The following is a 23,099-nucleotide window of genomic DNA, read 5'->3' on the forward strand; positions in this document are numbered from 1 at the left end:
TTCTTTTTTTTTCCTACCTAAGCTGATAGCCTTGAGAGGCGATTTCAGCGTAACCTAACAAGTAGGTGAGCTCTCGTATAAGCTGCTCTGATATGGTCTCTCTAGACCATCAGCTTAGGTAGGAATAAAAAAGGTGCAACTGTGACCCCCTAACCATTAACCATTTTTGCCTATTTACTTGTAGCCTCAAGCAGCTGTTCTAGCTTAACCTTGAATGGTTGGCTAGCTCAAACGGCTCAGCTTGAAACAATTTATCGTCATCTGCCCTAGCAAGGACAGTGCTTCGCTAAATCTACCACCAAATCGAAATCGCGACGCACTGAGAAAATACGGCGAAAAACTCAGTGGTCAAATCAACTAAATATTTTATAAATATTTATTTCTGCTTTACATCTTAATGTGGTGCTTCGTAACTGTAATCTTACGTAAGCAAAATTTTCATATATATAAATAGAGCCAAAAAAAATCTATGGGTCTAACCGTATTCTTCCTGACATAACAGGAATATCAATTTAATTATTGCCATAAATTTAGCTTAATTTTGCAAATCGTCCCAACTAGCTAAAACTATTCCACTCATAAAGTTTAAACTAAAACTTGATAAAAATTCACCTATGATATTAAAATTGTAAATACAAGTACATCTTTGATCGTACTATAAAAATATAGCCCCACTGCCCTACAAGATCTGTTATAGGGTGAGTTCACATTGAAACATATTTATGTTTATTGATAAACTTATTTTGTGGGACATTCATATATGTATATACATATGTAAGTATATAAATTTCTTGATTACTTAGGTGGGTGGACGATGAGCTCACGTCCCACCTGGTTTTAAATGGTTACCGGAGCCCGTAGACATTAACAACGTAAGTCCCGGCACCCACCTTGAGACATGAGTTCCAAGGTCTCAGTTTTTACAGTACAATGGCTGTAGCAGCCTTCAACTCGAAACGCATTACTGCTTCACGGCAGATATAGGCAGGCTGGTGGTACCTACCTGTGCGGACTCAAGACTTCCTACTACCAGTTAGATGTGGGACGCTTCATTCAATAATTGTTTGAAGTATCCCCATACATCCTTTTAATCACAACAAAACAATCAAGCTTTATTTGTCAATGTTTCGGCATACGCTTACTTGGAGAATCTCTTTAAGGATTTCGGTTTTGACTCTGAAAGATCTGCTCGGTAAGAGAGGAATACTCGTGAATGATGACTGTATGTCATCGTTCTCATCGAAACCCATAGACACAGCCCGCTGATTTTCTCGCCGGATCTTCTTAGTGGTTCGCGTTTCCGACCCGGTGGTAGATTGCGCGAAGCACTGCTCTTGCTGGAACCAGTGTTAGCAACACTCGGCTTTAAGCCCCGTGAGCTCACCTACACGTCACGGAGAAGCTAAAATAACCTCTCAAGCCTATCAGCATAGGTAGGAAGAAAAAACATTAGACGGAACATTAGTATCTGTTTATAAAATTATACGTGTTAGTTTTCGTGTATTTAAATTTTGTACGGCAAGTCAGTCAGTGGGAACCGGCCTTATATTTGATTTTACTATTGACGAACTAGTCATCGGCCAGTGCGATACAAACTTTCATTGTAGTCGCTTGTGTTGCGTAATCGAGAACAAATCGATTTCTATTCTGGTAAGTAAGGTTTGTTTTGTATTAAGCAATCGATATTTTAAAAGAGGACATCGCTATAGCCATATTTATGTCTATAGGAAACGTGCGTGATGGAATACTATCGAGAAAGTTCTTCGTAGAGACATTTTTTTTGTTTTTATTTTTTTGAGAACGACTTTTTCTATGTTTTCTTGAACAAAGAATGTCTTGATAATTAATATTAGCGCACGATAATACAAAAATGTATTTAATGTTGATAATGTTAAATATATATTGTGTTTTTTTTTTCTTTTCTTCTGACGCGTTGTGAACGCGCGTAATTACGATCCCATATTTGCGCGTATTTTTCATCGGTACCACCCTCTTTTATTGTGCCTACTATGGAACAACTAAGCATTTCGTTCTATACAATCGGGTAACGATTCACGGGAGTAAATGTCAACGAGCTACGCCGGCTCTACACGTTGGCCCTAACATAGGCCCCAACGCCACTCGCCCAACGTGTGGATCTAGAAAATGCATTGGTCCCAACGTTGGAGCGATCGTTAGTAGTTGGCCGTCGAGTATCGGTTTTATTATAGGAATATGTGCCACCGTTCGCGATCCGTGCACATGTGAGCGCTTTGCTCAGTCCTTTTCAATAACAATTATAAATTATACGCACTAGGTATTAAAAAAACGCTTAGAGCAATTTCAATTTCGGTATCGTACATCTTCACGTTGGCTCTGACGGAAAAGAACTAGCTTATCAGTCAACGTGTGGACACTTCACCAATTTAACCGCGCAACGTTGGGGCCAACGTGTGGAGCCGATGCTAAAGTATAGAGTTGAACGTAAGCTCTATAGCTACAAAGTTATTATAATCTAATTAAGGATATATGTTTTAATTTATTTCTTTAAGCTATGATTCCCAGTTAGACCATTTATTTTTTATGCTTCCACTAACAGACATCATTACAATTTTCAAAACACAACTTTTTTACAAATTGCAGGTACCCAATGCAAAAATGAAGTTATTCATATTATTATTGATTGCAACATTGACGACAGCTGACGAGTACTGCAAAGGGATATACATCGATCAAAATTATTACAACGTCGAAATAATCAAAGAAGGACTTACCAGAATATATCAGATAGTATTTAACGATAACGAAAACACGTTATACTTCACATTCGATCAATTAGCATATGTCCCGACGAGGCAGTTAGGTTATATTAACATAGCAACAAAAAAAACTGGCATTATCGATAGTATCCGAAACGCTACGGGTTTGGCATATGACAGATCGAAAAATCGCATTTACGTCGGCGGCTCTGACGGTTTGTTTTTCATTAGTGACGCGAACAAAGTACCAGAAAGATTACCTGTTGTTGAAAATATTAGGTATCTGTTCTTTAAAGATGTTTTGTATATGATTAACAATAACAGGAAGGCGCTTAAGTTTGATAATGGCGTGACTGTTCCGGTTATGGAGTTACAAAATGTACAAGTAGACGCTCTGATGCTCGACGATGGTAATAATATACTGTTTTTGGATAATGAAACGCTATTTCGCGTTCAATTGGGCACTACAGTTATTAATATACACGAAGGTTATTCCGTTACTAGCATAGCCACAGATATACATTATAAACCTTACGTTTGCACGAAAAATGGTCTGTACGCCTATAACAAATACAAGTTTGCTTTGGATAAAAAATCTGATAAACTAGCCAATTTAAGAGCTTTGACTTTTAATAATAGAAATGAACCTATTTATATCGCTGTTGGTCATATTGTGAAGTTGATTTACAATCCAGTACCCTGTTTTGGTGACTAAGGTTTAGTTTTTGTAGATTTGTTTTTGTTAAAAACAGAAAACTGTTTTTTAAATAAATAACTCAAAATGACGTCGTTTTTAGTATTGTTTTATTCTTTCCATCCATTCATTTCGTCTATGGTTTTTAAATGAAAGCATAACCATTATTTACCTATTATTGTTATTGCATTACATTCTGTCTATCTTACCTTAACATAGTTTATAAATGATGGTCTTATTAACTTTACGTTCAATTCTTGAGCAGAGTAGTTTCCTACATTTTTAAATTGTGTATTATTAGTTTGAGAACAGCATTGGCCTCCGGAAAAATAAATTAGGTCTCTCATAATCCACGTCTATCGACAATGACATTAAAACTGTTACTTATAGGTGCATAGCTAAAACGATGGAGGGTAGAGGTAAGGAGAAGCGTTTCTGTGTGTGAAAAAGTGTCCATTAAAATCTGCTAAATAAGGGTGGCGCTACAGTAGCAAAGGGGTAAATTTTAAAAAAATTAAGAAATAAAAAAGGATGAAAGAACTTCCGTTTGGCGAGCCATAAAAAAAAAGAAAAAAACTTCCGTCTCGTTATGGCGCCCTTTTCAAAATAAGAATAAAATGAAAACCGAAGTTTTATAATTAAGTGTGTGCTTATCATTTCGATTGATCAATATAACGTTTAGGAAGTAATACATAAAAAAATATAGAATTTTCTCGTTTTTTTCCTCGTAGGTCTGTAGTAAGTGTATAAACAAAGAAAAAATAAAAAAATCTCTGTTTTGTCAAATGAAATATCGCCGCCATTAAATTAAATGTCATTTTAATTTCATTTGGTTCAAACCAAATGTCCGAAGTTCATAAATATGGTTACTAAAATGTTTGCAAAATGGAGTGCAGCTTCATTGGGGCGGAAAGTAAGTACTTATTACAATAAAAAATATTATCTTAACTCATCGACGATGTTATGATATTAAAAGTTATAATTAAAACAATTGTATAAAAACGAAATAAAACATGTAAGTTCGTCAAAAAATTTTCAACTTGCTTTGTTCAAAATTATGAAATTTTTAACGCATCGGAATTCATTAAAATTAATTAAAAAATTACTGTTAATTAATTTATGTACAATGTTGACTATTAGTCTCAGAACACTATTACTTCTGCTATTAGTGGATAAAGGTTGCCATTTTGAATTTTGTGTTAGCGTTAAACAGTGGCTTGGCTTATGGGCTTGGCGGTCCATTTTGTATTGTTGATGCCCATGAGTGACTACACTACGATCACAGAACAAAGGCTCGTTCGTCTGCAAATGCAACAAAAAACGGACAAATTCTATTTAATAATACCTAATAAATTTGAAAATTTTTGGCGATGTTCTGACCAACGAAACGCGATATCTTGTTGAAATCGATTTTCTAGTTTAAAGTTACTATGATATCCAAAACATTTTCAAGGTGATCATTAAATAATAATTAAAAAAAGCTACATATAATTTCAAAGATCAATCTAGAACACGTAATCTACATACAACAGAAATCGTAATCCATGTAGCGTCATAAATTCTTGTGCCTCTATTTTTTCTAATGTTTTTATTTAAACGCTTCATCGTGTAAGTACCTATGTACTACGTATAAACTTTGTGCTGAGTGATTCATCAAAACACGCCTAGGTACCTTAAATATTTACAATTTTACAAGGAAATATCTTTGCAATACGATATAATTACTACATTATTACGTAACAGGCAACCGAAACGCCATGAAAGGTGTCTAAAGCTGTTGTACTAAAGAACTCAGATCTCAAGGTGGGTGGCGCTGTTTACATAGCCGATTTCTATGGGCACTTTCAACAAAGTAAGCACTAAAAGATAAAACATTTGAAGTCTTTATTTATTTATTGCTTAGATGGGTGGACGAGCTCACAGCCCACCTGGTGTTAAGTGGTTACTGGAGCCCATAGACATCTATAACGTAAATGTGCCACCCACCTTGAGATAAAATCTCTAAGGTTTCAGTGTATTTACAACGGCTACCGCCCCACCATTCAGACCGAAACGCATTACTGCTTCACGGCAAAAATAGACGGGATGTTGGTGCATACCCGTGAGGACTCAAAAGACGTCCTACCAGAATCCGCATCGACGGGACTCTTCATTAATCAAATTCATTATTTCAGACTTCAGTGTTCTGGAAACGTTTATTAAGGAGCCAAAAGCATTGTTTTTTTGCACTCCTGGCCATGTTTACGGTCACCAGCGTCGTTTATTTGTTCACCGGTTACAGGGAGCCTCTGAAACCATTTCCTTACAACGATAAAACGTAAGTTGTGTCAGTAGAGACTATTAGCTCGATGGAATTGTCGCGGCCTAAAGGGTAAGACGTCCGGTGTTTGTTGAGTGACCAGCGTTGAAATCCTGCGAGAGCACGTTTTTTTTTTGAAGATTTTTTTTAACGCGCGTTTTTATTTGTCTTCTTTAATTTAATGTATCTAATTCCATACCTGACCCAGACGACCAGGCAACACGCCGTCGCCCGTCACCCTAAACATGTCATTTCGGACCCTCCCGTTATACTTTCTTGCCACCATCCGGCTCGGATTGAGCACCCATTGCACGGTGTTTCCCGAGCGCTATCACATGTCCTTCTTCAAACGAGGCTTGTGGAAAGTATTAAACGTTTCTGCCCCTGTCATTGCTGAAGTCCATAGGCGACGGTAACCACCATCATCTCGTTTTTACTATCGCATCGCCCGCCACCGGAGTAGAGTTCATCCATACTACCTAGAGCCACTGCGGTCATCCACAGTGCGTTTCCAGAGATATTTTTTGCCACGTACCATCCGGCTTTGGAATGAACTCCCCTCCACGGTGTTTCCCGAGCGCTATGACATGTACTTCTTCAAACGAGGCTTGTGGAGAATATTAAGCAGTAGGCAGCGGTTTGGCTCTGTCCCTGGTATTGCTGAAGTCTATGGGCGATGGTAACCACTCACCACCAGGTGGGCCGTATGCTCGTCTTTATTTATGGTCGTCTTTATTCGTCGACATTTAAATGTTGTCCTAACTACAGTCTATTTTTTCTATAAAAAAAAATATGTATATATCTAGTCTTTTAATTTTTATCTCACACAGAACGAACTAACAATATTTTATTTTTTATTTTTTATTGCCCTAGTAGGCAGACGAGCGTACGGCCCACCTGATTGTGAGTGGTTACCGTCGCCCATGGACTTCAGCAATGCCAGAGGTGGAGCCAAGCCGCTGCCTTCATAATCTTGATGTTCTTGTAATAAATTATACTGGTGGTCCCGCAGTAGTCGAAATTCGACTATAATTAATTAAAAATATTAGATGGTTCATTATTATGGTTATGTTGTCAAAGATATACTTCTATAATCACAGATTTCGCCAAGACTACATATAGACAAATAATATTAAAGATAAACAATATTAACCTAATTTCAATTTGACCACAGTTTTTGACAAACTAAGGTCTAACAATAAACAAAGAGTATATATACATAATAATATGTGTGTGTGTCCAATACATGGTAGTGTGTGTAATGTTTTCTTTATTGATTTAATGTATCTTTTATGCATTATTTAAAAAAAATATTAGCATTGTGCACTTCTCTATATTCTCTATAAGTGTGGAAAATTTCATACTCCTCCGCCCGCGCAATTTTCGTAAAAAGGGATACAACGTTTTTCCTTCACGTATTAATAAATTATACATCGAATCGAACACGATGCTTCTAAGGACTTGTTAAATTACTTGAAAATCTATAGGAATCAAATACGTATGAATGAAGAGTTTTTGCAACGGGATAAAGGCACGGGTTGCGATATGCCTCAATTGGATCCCTTCTCCGATGTAGCCATGAGATACGTTAAGGAGACACCGAAGATTGTCTGCGATGGATTAGACTGGGTCGATTGTTATGTTAGTAAAATAAATATGTGTACACTTTTACGGGATTACGGACGCCTTCGCCTTACGGGAGTCTATAGATGTCACTGAGTGAGTGTCCCCTCCAATCTTGAGGCTTGAGGTCTGAGGCCTAATTATATAAAGGCTATGCCATCCTTCAGAAGGGATCGCAGTGTAGTATACATGGAGGCCAACCGATACCATCATTAAATGTGAATTATAAGTGTATTATTATGTTGTATACCTAACAGAAATTATTTGGGACACAAAAAGTCCAAATGTTGCGACTAGAAATTATTTAGGACACAAAAAGTCCAAATGTTACGGCTTGTTATAAGTCTTGCGTGTTTTAATTTACTCGTAAGCTAGGTACTTTAAGAAAATGTAATACTCTAAGGTTTTTTTTTTCAAGCCAACTAAAGCACCGACGACACGTGATGTCCATATATGAGTAATCTATTTTTAATAAATTAACTCTACGTTGGACTTGACGGCTTTGCGTTTATTACATTTCCCTTGACTAATATTCACAAAGCATGCGTCTTTTCATCAGCTCACAGAGAAATTACCGTATTTTTATTTAATGGGAATTCAAGTGGACGTCGAGCTTATAGTCTAAGCGGCTACCAGACCTTATAGACATGGCGTAAGTGCCGCCACAGACTTTAAGACCTGAATAGGTACGTGAGTCCGCGCGGGTAGGTACTACCACCCTGCCTATTTCTGCCGTGAAGCAGTAATGCGTTTCGGTTTGAAGGCAGCCGTTGTAACTATACTTGAGACCTTAGAACTTATATCTCAAGGTGGGTGGTGCATTTACGTTGTAGATGCCTATGGGCTCCAGTGACCACTTAAGATCAGGTAGGCTGTGAGCTCGTCCACCCATCGTAAGTTCTATAACCGCCCCACCCTTCAAAGTTGCAACGCGTGACAGTCTCGCGACAAACAATGACAAGAACATGAGTCGCAAAAACCCAATATCGTTTTTCAGCATTCAAAATGCTACGTTATCAAGGAGATTTTGAGCAAAATGAAAGATGTGGTGTGTAATTACAAGGACATCGTCCATGTGAACGATCAGCATTATTATATCGGCGATCCGGTTAAGGTTTACGGCAATGCATCGTATCGTTTGAACAGTAGCGACCATGTGAAGGTTTCGTGTAAGGGCGTCGATAAGAATGGGTAATCAAGTTTGTCTCGGCTTTAAATGTCAACAACGTTCAGGTCAAGTGGTGGCTTTGAAACGATAAGAGTGCTCATCTCAAGGTTTGGTGTGAGGACGATTGATAATTGTGAGAAAACTCGTTTCATTTCTGTCTCGGCTTACTCAAACAGTTTCTGGTAAGAGCAAGTTGAAGACATACATCTGCAGCAGGGTTTTGATTTGTAGCTATTTTTGTTTTGATTTATGTTTGGCAAATTGTTCATTGAACACAGTGGTTTGTTTCTTATTGCACTGTTGTTGGAGCTGGAGCTATGGTTTTTTTTATTGCCCCTTTAGGCAGAAGTGGATACGGCCGACCTGATGGTGAGTGGTTACTGTCGCCCATGGATGTCACCAATAACAGAGGTAGAGCTGAATCGCTGCCTACCGTATAATGGCCGTACTGATATCGCGAATGTCATTTTATTGCGTAACAATTGTCAATTCAAACCGGCTACTTCCGGCAGAAATGGATATGATGAAGGTACCACAGCCATGCGATCTTACAATGCCACCAGTGATTACATAATCCTTCATTGTGGATCGCAAAGGGCCTTTGGATGGATTTAACTGATGGTAGGAGATCTTGTGAGTCCGCACGGGTAGGTACCACCGCCCTGCCTATTTCTGCCGTGAAACAGTAATGCGTTTCGGTTTAAAGGGTGGGGCAGCCGTTGTAATATACTGAGAACTTATATCTCAAGGTGGGTGGCGCATTTACGTTGTAAATGACTACGGGCTTTAGTAACCACTTAACACTAGGTGGACTGTGAGTTCGTCCACCCATATAAGCAATGAGAAAAAAAATTAATCGTTCAATCCTTGCTCTCAAAAATATTTTATGTATGTCGTACCAGATTAGGTATAATATCGCAAAGATGGTTCGGCTATAAGTCCGGTCTGCGTCCAGTACCTAAGCCCCTCGTGAGTCGAACTGGTCGCGAAAACACCTCTGATATACTAATACTGGGCTTCGATTCGACATCTCGCAACGGTTTCATCAGAAAGATGCCCAAATCATACAAATTCCTTAAGGACGTACTTAATGCTACTATTATGAAAAGGTGAGCTTTTGTTTTACACGATTTTACTAGCTTCGCCTATAGAACGTAATATTTGATACGTGATATTCACCTACTACAAAATTGGTATATGGCACATATTTTAACACAGGGCAATAATTTAATAAGTCTGTCGCATTATGTTGTTGGGTATCTTGAATATAGGGATTTTTGTAACCAGTTGTTAGACAAATCAGAACAATGGGAATGTTGCTTGTGTTTATGATAATTATTATGCGAAATAGAATAAAATAATTTCAAGGTATGAGGAAGAGTGCAAATATTATAAATCTCTTTTTTTCTAATTTGGCACTTACCAGGTTTGGCCGCAGCTTTTGACGGTTCTAGCTTTAGGTTTTGATTAGCAGTGAAGTTTGCCGTAGCGAATCTGCTTCTGAGGGAACAAGAAATATTGATTACATTCAAATTATTATTATTTTGTCCCTGCTTTTCTTAGATTTAATGTTATAGACAATAAACACCATAGCCGCACCGGTGTTAAGCGCTTACCTGAGCCCATGGATATCACACGACGCACCACCTGCCTTGTGCAAAAACAGTCTTATCCTTCAAAAGCAGCGTGGATGCCACCTTCGCGGCGTAATAGTGAATGTTGTGGGTAAATTGTATCCAATAGTTACGTATTCATTATCAGAGATTGCCAAAAAGCTTAAATAATGAACTTGTTCTTGGGATATCAAGTAATTTGAGAGGTAATCTTCTTTTTCTACGCTCTACTTAGTGTTTTCTTCAGTATTCGCGAGTCCTAGACTATTAATCTGGCTTTTTTAAAATTATCATTACATTATTTCCGACGACTTCAATACTGCACAGTTTTCGCGGTCATGGACGACTAAGGCCTTATTCGTCGATACTAAGCACACTGATAACTACTGTCTTATATGTACTAATATATAAATCTATAATCTATACTAATATATAAATCTACAGTAGTTTTTACCGATCTTCCGTTATAACTACTGAACCATGCATCCGATTGACTTGAAACTTGGTATTCATCTTCGATCATCAATAGAAGCCGACATTGTCCCTGATGAACATAAGCTACTTTTTTTATTTTTTTTTTATTTTTTATTTTTTGGTTTCATGTGTGTTTTAATGTTTCCGAAGCGAAGCGAGGGCGGGTCACTAGTAACTAGATAAAGGGACACGTACAAAATTAAAGCAAAAGCTGTCCGCGTGAATATACACCTATAGCTACATTCGTTTACTAACAAACGGAGAAAAAAGTCTTGAAACAGTTTTAAGTTCAAACTAATTACAACTATGGTACTTTGTAATAAAGTCACAAATCTCCAAAACATTATCTAATACTTACGATCATTCGTCACATAAAATGAGCAAAGTAATAAATTAATCCTGTCACTTACAAATAAAAAAACATATGTTAAACAACTTTTAATGTTAAATCAACCTTAAGAGGCAACAAATAAAGTACTTTTTCTCTTTATTGCTCTGAGAACTAACATTGTTTTGTTTTATTTATTTTTGCTTTTTGAAATTTCGATTTCTGTTTACTACAGGAGGTAAGGGAGTCGCGTTGAACACTAAAATAATTTATTAATGAATAAAAGCAAAAGTTTAGTTGTTTACTTTTTATGTTTTGGAAATTTATATTTGTTAGTATCTATACATTATTTATTATTTTATTAGCGTTGCGTTTTTGTGTAATATATATTTTTATAGTATATTTTTAAGTTTTCGCGACCAGTGCACATAATAAAACAACGTTAAACGGTTTCAAGCGCGGTATTTTTATTACAATGTTTCGGCCACGTTTCAGTAGCCGTGAGCACGGAAGACAAAGATGTCCAGTGTCAATGAGCGGAGATCTTAGCTGGCTTATAAAAGTCATCTCTTGTTTCTCTGGCGACAATCGAGATCCATTCTGCACACGTGATTGCTAGGAAAGCTAAAATAAAAAATGAAAGCTAAGTACCTAATGAGAGTCCAAAAAACAGTCACAAAAGCAGCATTAACCAATTTTAACCAACTAATTTTGAAGTACATCTAACAAATTTAAAAAAATTATTAAAACACAAATCTACTCCGTGCGTTCACTGTTCTGTTAAACAAACGTTTGTCCATGTGTTGGCCGAGCCTTGGCCAACATTTGTAGCGGTGGCTAAAAATCGGTAATTTTGTTCAAAATTTAATATTATTTATTAGTTTAAAGCCTAAAATATAGTTTATACTTTATGTACTTACCGAAAGTAAGATATTTCAGCCGTTAAATTGCTTTTTCGGGCATTAGTTTTGCAACTTTTGAATACACACTGCGGCATCGTGAGACGGGTTGACATTGGCTGTGTTTGAAGTGAACTAAACAAAATAACAGCTCACATTTCAAGTGAGCTGTTATTTGACGAGACGGATTTTCTGCACCGACCGTGTATGTAGTTACTATTGTTGATCGAAGGTATTCATGTAGAAAATACATGATAGGCTAATATTTATATGAGTGTTGGACTCCTTAATAATAATGACCACAAATAATATTGTTAATTTTAAATGCCCAGCGAATGGGGCGATTACGGCTAGTTTTCTATAATATTGACTGCTTAGTTGCTTTTCGAAAAGAAACCTTTTAAGTACTGGAATCGGCGGAAATATTGGAATAACAGAGGCGAAATTAAACTTTTTAAAAAATTAGCTTTAATTATAGTTGCGTTTGTACTTAGCGCTTCGGTCATTGGCATTTCAGTTATAACATAGTGGGCGAAGGAACTTCGAATGCTCTGTATCCGATACTGACCGGCCTAGAGCTACCTGACTGGGAGAGTTTTCCCAAAGACAAAACCATGGACCATAAGACGTTCTTGTTCCACCACTTGAAGAACGACGGGTGAGGATAAAGTGATGATGATTTGGCATTATTTAGCTAGTTCTGGGTAGCGGGGTGTGGTCTTCAAGTTGTTGGCTTTTTTGGTAAATTCAATAAGGGCCCATATTCGACATTGCTCTCTTCATTAAGGCTCTGTTAAGGAACGCTTGTAGTGTAGCGGGTAGGCATCATAGAACACAAGATCTGAATCTCGTTAATGACCGTTTTAAGATAAGCTTACCTGAATCTCGTTAATGACCGTTTTAAGATAAGCTTACATACGGGTCAGCAATATCGCCCGTACAGTGGAAGATCTTTCCTTTGTCGTTCGCACCTCTCAAAGTATGGTATAAATAATTATAAAAAAGACGGCGTTACGTTAGAATATCAAAACCAAGAATCACAAAAATATTCTGAAAGATTGAAGGGTATCTTGTAATCACTTGAGATTTCGCACAGCATCGTTCAACGTTAGGTACGCCTTAGGCGGGGGCTTGGCTGTACACACCCGATACTGTTGATGTCCATAAGCGACAATAACCACTATCCGTCAGGAAAAACGTATGCTCGTCAACCTTCAACCTTAGTTCAATAGTAAAACACGTCTTGCGGCGCCAGATATATTGATGACGTCATTGTATCGCCCGCAGCTATAGAACAGCATACTTCGAAGACATGCCCTGGATAGGTACCTTCCAGAGGTTTTACCACGGTTTCGACAGCTGCCCCGCGGATCACTACCTCAGGTCGTTCCTGATGGAAGAGAGCTCTAAGGGCAGGAAGTGGTGGCGCGGCGTCAAGGGCCGATATTGCATAGGCAACGTGCCCCAATACGGACTCTTGATGAACTTGACCAAACAGGTCTTTTGGTTAAATTTTTCACTTGTATCACCGATAATGGTTACTGACGTCTTTTGACTGGAACATTGCAACAATCAAATTTTGTTTTTGGAAGACATTTTCTCTCTCTCTCTCTCTCTCTCTCTGATTTACTTTTCTATGTTCTATCAAGTTCTAAGCTTACATTAAACTTATTAGTACCGGTTAGATTGAGCATTTTCAAACTTTTGCTCGTAATTGAGAGGTTTAATCGTTGTAACATTACCTTATCAAACTCTTTAATTTGGTGGCTTTGCTTTTTTCATTAAAAAGCCAATATCTGCATTGAATAATGGATAAAGTTTATCACCGGCCGATTTGTTGAAGTGTGATAGGAATAGCTAATGTACACCTATCGGTCGTTAGCTATAATTTTAATGTACTTACGTTATATATATCGAGGGGTGGAAGGCTTATTTGGTTTTAGCGGCATTAAAGGTGCATTTTAATTGGTATAAGGATCAACAGTTCAATATTTTTAATTGAACTTCAATTAAGTTTACTCCATTCATATAGCTGAAGAAGTTATTTTGTTATGATATTTTTTTCCAAATTTTGAATTTCAAAAGCTCTCTTGTAAAGTTGCAAAACTATCGCTTAAACCAAATAGACTTTCACGTTTGGATATGTTACTGAACGATTTGTGAATCCTCCCATAAAGAATAGACACTTAATAATTTTGCAACTTTTTAAAAATTCAATTAGATAAATTGCGTGAACTGAGTCAAGTTACATTTGTTTTATTGATCAGCATTTGAAAAATAAAGGCTTAGGGTTTAATTGGAATTATTTCGGTAAATTGGACTAGAATTAATTGAAATTGATATAATTATTGTATTCCAGTTTCTAGATTTAGACGGAAAACATTTCTGCCTTACCTTCATAGCTGATATAAGCCATGATGATTTCAATGTAATATCGACGTCCGATGATGATATGGTGGCATTCCTCCAAGACTTTTTGGATAAGGGGAGACAGAAGAATACCCTTTTGATAGTCATGGGGGACCACGGTGCCAAGTTTGTAGCATTTACATAAATAGTTTTGTCTTATTCAGACGAAGGTTGATAGGCTCCATTTTGAAGTCTAAAAGTCATATTTTCTGTGTCATCTAAGAGTTAAAGTTACGACCCAGTAGTCTGTAGATTGGTTGAGTCTCCGTTTGGCCATGGTCTGTCTTTAATGTTTTCGATGAGATAACATTTTTTTTACGTATCTATCATCGGATGCAATAAAGCGAATTGTAGTAGGTAATAGTCTGTATTATTGCTTGTTAAGTCTTGGGGTGGGTGTTTTTAAATCTCCCGCGAGCTTGCTCGGTATAAAAGAAAAGACGTAAAATCATCAGGTTGGTATCAATTGTGGTAAATCTGTAAAAGACCCAAAAGTCCTGCCCAATTGCTTTCAAGCCTCATTAGAAGCACGTGGCATCGCTAAAGTAAAGCAATTAGGGCATGACCGAAATCGCGGACTATACGTTTTTGAATACCCACAACACGTCATTTCGGATCCTCCCGATTCACTAGCTCAAGCACCGATCATCGTTCTCGTCGAACCCGTCGCTTGCGACGAAGGGCTCGGCGAGTAAATTAACCCTCAGACACAGCTCACTGAGTTTCTCGCCGGATCGTCTCAGTGGGTCGCGTTTTCGATCCGGTGATAGATTCTGCGAAGAGCGGCTCTTGCTAGGGTTCGTGTTAGCAACGTCGTCAGGTTTGAGCCCCGCGAGCTCACCTACTAGTTAAAGTTACGCTGAAATAACCTCTCAGCTTAGGTAGGAAAAAAAAGGAAGAGCCAAATCCTTGAACCACCCTTTCAGATACGAATCGATACGTAGGACCTATCAAGGCAGACTAGAAGAACGCCTGCCCTTGATGACAATAAAACTGCCCGAGACCTTATTAAAATCCAGGCCAAATGTACAGCGTGTTTTGGAAGCTAACGCGGAAGTGCTCACAACGCCCTACGACTTGCACACGACACTGCTAGATGTGGTCGGTCTGAGGGAACTGGCCAACTCCTATAAAGTTGAAGGATCGAAATTGGAGAGAGGACTCAGCATGCTGGAGCCTGTAAGTGCTTCTGAATCGACCTCAAAGGACGATCAAGTGTCTATGTAAAGATAATGTTGCGAATGAACCGATATCCCAATGTCAAGTTTTAAATACTTTGCAGCACCTCAAATGTATTTTATGTGATTAACCTTAAACTTACTTTTTTTTTTATTGTTTAGATGGGTGGACGAGCTCACAGCCTACCTGGTGTTAAGTGGTTACTAGATCCTATAGACATCTACAACCTTGAGATATAAGTTCTAAGATTCCAGTATAGTTACAACGGCTGCCCCTCAAACCGAAACGCATTACTGCTTCACGGCAGAAATAGGCAGGGCGGTGGTACCTACCCGTGCGGACTCACAGTAGGTCCTACCACCGGTTACTTTCTGCCGTTGTAATGTTAAGAGATCTGAGAACTTTGGTCTCAAGGCAGATGGCGTAATTTACGCTGTAAGTGTATGGACCAAGGTCATAACCTAACACCAGTTAGGTCCGGCCATAAAGAGTCCTTCCGCAACGCAGATACCAAAGTCTCGTTCTTGCGGAGACGCCGGCATCTTGCCGCACTGGTGCGCGTGTACCAAGTGGAGGAACGTGTCCCGAAGCGACCCGGTCCATCAGCAAGCAGCCACAGTACTGGCCGAGTATATAGATAACATCACCAACGGACGAAGGTAACGAAGGTTCTAGTTTAGATTCGACTACTATGTCTTATCCTATCGGCATTCTTAACCCTCAGACACAGCCCACTGAGTTTCTCGCCGGATCTCCTCAGTGGGTCGCGTTTCCGATCCGGTGGTAGGTTCTGCGAAGCACTGCTCTTGCTAGGGTCAGTGTTAGCATCACTCCGGTTTGAGCCCCGAAACTTCATGAGTGGTTAAACGTCAAAACGGCTATCGTAGCATGCCGGTTTTGTAGTTAATGAAGCCTTATTTTAATAAGGACGTAAGGTTGAAATTCCTTTGTTTTTGTTGTAATTATATGTATTACTACCGAAATATTTGTAGGAGTAGTAGGTATAGTAACCGGCAAACATCGTGAGCAAATGACCTTGACTGCGCAGAACCGAATTTTAGATCACTTTGGTGGTGAGGGTGAGGCGCGACGGCAGGGGAAATCGTATCGAGCGCGTTATTGGTAGATCAGTCGAACCTTGCGTCCCGCACCGCGCCTTCGTTCCGCTTGCTCCCAATAGTACGCTTGCGTACAGTGAAAAGTCTATCGTTATTAATCGTTAAGTTATATTTTGTTATAATTGCTTGTTGACTTTGTTGCCATTGCTATTTGTTGAGTGTTTGTTGATTTTTTATAAAAAATACACTATGCCGCGACAAACTGGTGTAGTATTCAAAAGAAAGGGTAGAAAAATTGTGTACGACGTATATTGCTTCATTATAAAACAGGGGAAGAATGATATTATGGAAAAAGTAAAACAGACTTCGGAAGCAACAAAAACATCAGTGAGTACTGTTAGGTGCATTATTAACGAAGCTAAAGGCTCTGGCTTGCTCATCGTGCTTGGGACTCCGGGTAAGAAAAGATCAGGGAAGAAGAAAGTTACCGGAATGGATAGTTTCGTTCAATCTGTAATAAAAAGATGTAATCATAATAACTACATAACAAGCAGCGAAACTCCGTACCGTAGAAAGGCTTCGAAAATTTTAAAGAAGATATACATTTTAATGGCTCGGAATGAAGTTTACGACGAATTATGAAAGAGCTAGGCTTCAGATGGAAAAAAAAAACAGAAAATAATCGGAAGCTGGTAATTGAAAAAAGTAACATTCGATTACTACGAATCGAATATCTTAAAAAAATAATTAATAATAGACAAAAAAGAAGATCGAACCGACCGAGTCGTAAACTACACCGATGAGCCCTATGTCGACTTATCACGATGATGGCGACTCGGGTGATGAAAACAGTGATGATGATAATGGTCAAGATTATGATAACGAAAAAAAAATTACAAATACCAGCTTCGCTTCAACTGAACGAAGACCTGGCAACAGCTCTAGTTTTGACTTAATAGAAGGAATATCTATTTTACCCCAAGATTAAATTATTACAATTATTAACCTATATTTTTTGTTGATGTTCTAATAAATATATAAATAAATACATATGTTGATTTTAATAATTTAATTGCATTATGACGCAGAGTAAATAATGTTTTTGCACGTGAGTGTACCATGCGCAAACTTACCCCCACTACGTCAACAAATGCTCAAGAAGTTTGCCGGCTATTATATAATAGAAGAGTTGGTTATGTGGTAGTTTAGAATAGCAGCACTTTTCGTAAGGGTTGTCATAAGACGAGTGAGGGATTCACCGGAGAATGGACAGCAGTGTTCTCTGAGTATTAAGCTATTGCATAGCTTTTATCGCGGGCTTTGAGCGTGGCGACCGAATCAAGAAATTCCGTAACGAAAATAAAACCTAACACCCCCACTCCGCCTACCATGTAGCTCGCGTTCGACACATTCACACATTGCGCTTGTGTAGTGTTTGTGAATAAGCGCGGGTGACGTCGCACTGCATGAAATCACAGAAATAAATCAATTGATATTATTTCTGTGATGCACATCATGAAAAGTCTACCCATCTCTCTCGCGCGGTCTAGCTTATGACTGTGAAGGGGACAGTTAATGTTTTGCTTTTGTTAATGTTTATAAATATAGCGTGGTCTTATTTTATTATTGTTTTAATATTAAATTATTATTGTCTAATTATAATTGCATAAGTTGATAAAAAATGCTATGCAATAGCTTTACCGCGGCAGTCCCGGAGTGGCACACGTGTTTTTTTTATCTGTGTACTGCGATCGCCGACTAGCATTAGTAAAATTTACTGGAGCTTTTTTATGTTATGATATTTTTTCTAAATTTTAAACTTTACATGACTCTTCTGTAAAATTCAGAAATGTCGCTTAAACAAATAGCCTTTTTACATATGCATTTTAATTTGTAACTTGTAATAACGAATAAGTTATTTAGACAATAAACTTGAAGAGCGTTATAATAATATAGATGATGTTAACATTATTTTTTGCGTCTAAAATGCCATCAATGTTATGTGTTTGGTTTTTATAACTTTATTTTTCTGCTAGAGGCTGTCTCTTTTTTTTGACATTACATAATTGGACTCAGTGGGGAATTCGTTGGGAAAAAACGATTATAAAAAGCAGGCGAACTTTAAGCTTTTATGACGTAATCTTGAATTGTAGTTAAATGTATATAAGCGAGCATGTTGTAGTTTTTATTACCGCGCCGCTAATACGCTGCTTTTTTTTTCTACCTTAGCTGGTGGCCTTGAGAGGCTATGCCAGCGTAACCGAGTGAGTAGGTGAGCTCACGGGGCTCTAACCTATGTGCTTAGTGCGCTAAGCTAACGTTGCTATTTAAAGCCCACCACTATTCGAATGCAAAAAGGTTTGAAGAAACATCAGATAAAGAGCGGCGACCCGCTGCTACCAAATACCAGTGTGCTTGTGCGAGTTTTTTAACGTTCTCGATAGCGTAAAAGTTAGCTCATATTTGTATGGAATGGAATCGTTTGCCTACGTTTGCCGCTACGGGCGCTATTACAACTGAATACAAAATTGGGTTAACTTTTACGTTATCGAGAACGTTAAAAAACTCGCACTAAGCACACTGTTGACGTTCCTAACACTAAACCCTGTCCCGCCGTCTCAATAATTCCAACTGGGCTCCGGCCCGATCCGGGGTAGGGCGCCGGCTGTGAGCGGCAGGAGTTTTTAGTGAGATTCAACTCCCACATACCCCAACTGCCGCGCGGGTGGGGATCCGGCGATTTACTCCTATGGAATAAAAAGCCCTAGCATAACGGCATACCGGCACACTGAGATTATACGGCGAGTACCCGGTCATCGTTCTCGCCGAACCCGTCGCTTGCTACGAAGGGTTTGGCGAGAACGATCATCCGTATCTGAGCCATTGTGAGCTATGTCGAAATTTTTAGTCATGAGGAATTTCAATTTAAAACGATTACAAGATTACAGTAGTACAGCAGATAAAACAGCGTATACCAGCCCACTGAGTTTCTCGGCAATTTTTTTTCTCTCCTGCCTATCCTGATAGCCTTGAGAGGCTATATCAGCTTCTCCTTGAAGTGTAGGTGAGCTCACGGGGCTCAAACCGGGAGTGTTGCTAACACTGGCCCTAGCAAGAGCAGTGCTTCGCAAAATCTACCACTGGATCGGAAACGCGACCCACTCAGAAAACCTGGCTAGAAACTCCGTGGGCTGTGTCTGTGGGTTAATTCGCTCTTCGAGCCCTTCGTCGCAAGTGACGGGTTCGACGAGGACAGTGACCGGAGGGGCAAAAGCGCAGCGTTGGAACGTTTTTATAGTTTAGCGCTGACTCTTGGTCGGGGGTTGCCTGGATTCGGTAATAATAGAATATAAAAAGGTTCAATAAATATTTCACCAAAAAAATGCAATGCATATACATATAATTAATAAGTTATCACCTAGAAGAAGCACGAGGTGGTTCAATTGTCTTTGACGACCGTCGTTGTACTTTTTCAGTTCGATTCCTTTATAACCACAGCTAAAACTGAAATTCTTCACTAATTCTTTAAGCGCGAATGGTCGATAGATCGATTCACCATTATATTGCGGAGCGTCGGAATATCGACTATTTGCGCAATTTAATTATCGGTATTAGGTATCGGACCTGTACGGATGTGTCCTAGCGCGCACACATATAACGTTTAAGTTAACACTTATATATAAAACCGTTTAAAATTAGTTTTGCTGTGAATTTGGCATTTATTTTTGAATATTTTTCAAAGTTATATTTTTATAAGGTCCTTTTTTTTCAAAAATGAATGGCCGTTTACGAAAATTATGTGAAAATAAGACAAGTAAAAGCCTTAAAAATCATCCATAGATCGTTGTGTGCAAAGCGAAAGTTGACTTCTATCGATTGGGTAATGAAGCTCATCCCGAGCAGTGAGATGAGTTTGAGAGACGGAAACAATCGTAAGAGAGATAACGTATTAAGAGGAGATCAAGAAGAGTATCAAGTTAAGGTGGGTCTCTATTGATTATTTACACTAGATTTATTGCCTAGTGATTTTCAATGATCACCGTTAAAGCTAGTTGTAAAATAAGCGCTGTTAAATAGCGCGCTATTTATTCAAAACAACGCGCTACGCTTATTATTGTATTCTATCATAAAACACAATGGTGATTCGTGTAAATAATAATTATGTAGATTGCTTGATTCTTTTCAACAGTAACTTACATTGAGTGATAGGAGATTGAGTTTAGACGTAAGCATTTGTCCATGTTATTATCAATATCAAAACAGAGGATTTTCTTAAAAAAAAATTGCATTTTTAACGTTGTTCTTTTAAAATCGTGTTATATTTATTTGATTCTATTATGACTTATTTTGTATTAGTTACGGTTTTCGCGAATCGTAATCATTATTTCTTAATTTCCGTTGTTTACGACAATTGTACACATATTTAAAAACGTCTGAAATAACAAAATGAAAACAATTAGGGTGAGATGAAGCCGTAAAGTCATGATCAAGCGAAAACCGATGGAAATAACTAAGACATCGTGTATTGAAGTGGACTGATGACCTGCTAAGACATGGGGACCCATATGTAAGATGCGCAAGGCTATTGTGGCGAACCTCAGGAGAGACCTATCTCCAACAGTGGAAGTATTTTGTGGTCGGATCTTTTCAGTGGGTCGCGTTTCCGATCCGGTGGTAGATTCTGCGAAGCACTACTCTTGCTAGCGCCAGTGGTAGCAACACTCGGTTTGAGCCCCAAAAGCTCACTTACACGCTAGGGTAAAGCAGAAACAGCCTCTCAAGGCTATCAGCATAGGTAGGAGAAAAAAAGTGGAGGTTCTTAGGCTGATAAAGAAAATTGATAACATGTCATTTTTGTATTAAAAAGAAATAAAATCTGGTTTACTGGTGGTAGGACCTCTTGTGAGTCCGCACGGGTAGGTACCACCACCACACAGTCTATTTCTGTCGTGAAGCAGTAATGCGTTTCGGTTTGAAGGGTGGGGCAGCCGTTGTAACTATACTGAGACCTTAGAACTCATCATCATCTCAAGATGGGTGGCGCATTTACGTTGTAAATGTCTATGGGCTCAGGTAAGACTTTACACCAGGTGGGCTGTGAGCTCGTCTCGTCGATTACATAACTATTAATCACGTTTGATGGCAAATAAAAATGTTGTTGTAGCTGACTATGAACCCGGGTGCCGCTGTTTTCGAAGCGACATTGACTTATTACGTAAAAGAGGATTACTTTTTGATCAACGAACGCGATATATCGAGAATAAGCTCGTAAGTTCAACTTTATCGCCGTTTTAACGGAGTTTTAAGAATATTTTTTTGTTAATAAATTTTATAAGTATATTCTTATATTTTTGTTATTTAATTAGCGACCTGCCCCCTCTTAGCTTCGTAAACTGTAATTTATTATTGATTATGAAAATGAGATGTACATTTTTGTCCTTCTCACTTGACACATATCGTTATATTTTGAGTAATTCACACTATATCTTTGAAAATATGTTATTCTGATTTGTATGCTATATTATTGTAGATTTTCATCAAAATCCATTGAGTAGCTTTTCCGTTATGGAATATCATGCTATAGCTATGTAGTAGTCGTGGAGGATAGAACTAAGGAGTGTCTCAGTGTATTAAGAGTCCGCTGAAAAGGAGCCAATTAAGGAGGCGCCACAGTAGCAAATGGAAAGATTAAAAAAATAGCACCATAAACTAGCACACTTGACTCAGCTTAAAACAGCTATGCTCATATCATTTTCACTACCTACACTAGCGCTATTTCGGTGAGTTCCAACAATGGACTTTTTGGCGGGAACGCGAGGAGTGAAGTTGTGTGATTTGTTTTATTTTGTCGTATTCAGTGTTTCAGGTTTAAATGTGTAATAACGGTGTTTTATTAACTGTTTAATATCAGTGAAAGTGCACAAATCTGGGAAAATGATACGAAGCCACGTCCATTGAAAAAATCTCAGTGAATGACCACCATTTTACTGAGATTATATTTCAGCCCATATCAACTCATCTCATTTCATTTCATTTCATCCCAGTTGATTAATGTCCCAAATTAATCATCTTCATTGCATTTCACTCCATATTATCATTTTTCATAAAAATAAAAATATAAATTAAAATAAGACATGACTTAAAGGTCTTAGTTACCAGGTCATAAAATCCCTTAAAACAAAAATCTTCCAACAATAACTTGCTGTTTACAGATGGATAGTTTTTCAATTTGTCCCTACTACAAGATGCTCCTTACTTCTACTCTCCATCGTAGTAGTATAGATTACTCATTGCGACATATTTAAAGTAGTTGAATTCTACGTCCCCATAAAAAATCATTACGTGTTTTGGTAACTTTCAGATACGGCGATGAATCTATATGTATAAGAGATTCGCATCCACAACTAAACAAATACTGCTACTGTAAGGATAAAATGAATGCGGCTAACTATGCCTTTGGATACAGTTTTAGTCTCATCTAGTTATGTTAATTAAAAAAAAAATGCAAGCAAATAAAGAATTGTTGTTTGTAAAGTGTTTTTTTCTCTCCTACCTATGCCGATAGCCTTGAGAGGCTATTTCAGCTTCGCCCAAACGTGTAGGTGAGCTCACGGGGC

General features: G+C 38.2%; 2 protein-coding genes across 6 annotated transcripts in view; both read left to right on the forward strand.

The window, feature by feature from the left end:
- Window positions 1-1,294: 1,294 nt before the first annotated feature.
- LOC101737569 (ommochrome-binding protein) lies at window positions 1,295-3,523 on the forward strand. The gene is made up of 2 exons (XM_004923671.5): window positions 1,295-1,650; window positions 2,623-3,523. The coding sequence occupies exon 2, from the start codon at window positions 2,638-2,640 to the stop codon at window positions 3,451-3,453; it is 816 nt and encodes a 271-aa protein (XP_004923728.1). The 5' UTR covers window positions 1,295-1,650; window positions 2,623-2,637; the 3' UTR covers window positions 3,454-3,523.
- A 473-nt stretch (window positions 3,524-3,996) lies between these two features.
- The window catches only part of LOC101737713 (uncharacterized), a 232,945-nt gene continuing 213,842 nt past the window's right edge, over window positions 3,997-23,099 (forward strand). The window contains exons 1-14 of one of the 5 annotated variants that reach the window (XM_062675607.1): window positions 4,021-4,074; window positions 4,164-4,345; window positions 5,607-5,749; window positions 7,219-7,372; window positions 8,352-8,545; window positions 9,425-9,631; window positions 12,354-12,494; window positions 13,124-13,334; window positions 14,196-14,371; window positions 15,172-15,424; window positions 15,932-16,083; window positions 20,323-20,464; window positions 21,647-21,750; window positions 22,844-23,016. In XM_062675607.1, the coding sequence (XP_062531591.1) occupies window positions 4,295-4,345; window positions 5,607-5,749; window positions 7,219-7,372; window positions 8,352-8,545; window positions 9,425-9,631; window positions 12,354-12,494; window positions 13,124-13,334; window positions 14,196-14,371; window positions 15,172-15,424; window positions 15,932-16,083; window positions 20,323-20,464; window positions 21,647-21,750; window positions 22,844-22,964 (2,049 nt within the window). In that variant the 5' untranslated portion in view covers window positions 4,021-4,074; window positions 4,164-4,294 and the 3' untranslated portion in view covers window positions 22,965-23,016. Of the gene's footprint in view, window positions 4,346-5,606; window positions 5,750-7,218; window positions 7,373-8,351; window positions 8,546-9,424; window positions 9,632-12,353; window positions 12,495-13,123; window positions 13,335-14,195; window positions 14,372-15,171; window positions 15,425-15,931; window positions 16,084-20,322; window positions 20,465-21,646; window positions 21,751-22,843; window positions 23,017-23,099 lie in introns of those variants that run through there. The other 4 variants (XM_062675608.1, XM_021346336.3, XM_062675606.1 and 1 more) reach the window with 4 other exon arrangements.

Source organism: Bombyx mori, chromosome 24 (assembly GCF_030269925.1).
Source record: "Bombyx mori chromosome 24, ASM3026992v2".
Lineage (NCBI taxonomy): Eukaryota > Metazoa > Arthropoda > Insecta > Lepidoptera > Bombycidae > Bombyx > Bombyx mori.

Excerpts from the sequence above, each read along its gene's own strand:
- LOC101737569 (XM_004923671.5), top strand. The coding sequence starts at position 2,638 with ATGAAGTTATTCATATTATTATTGATTGCAACATTGACGACAGCTGAC.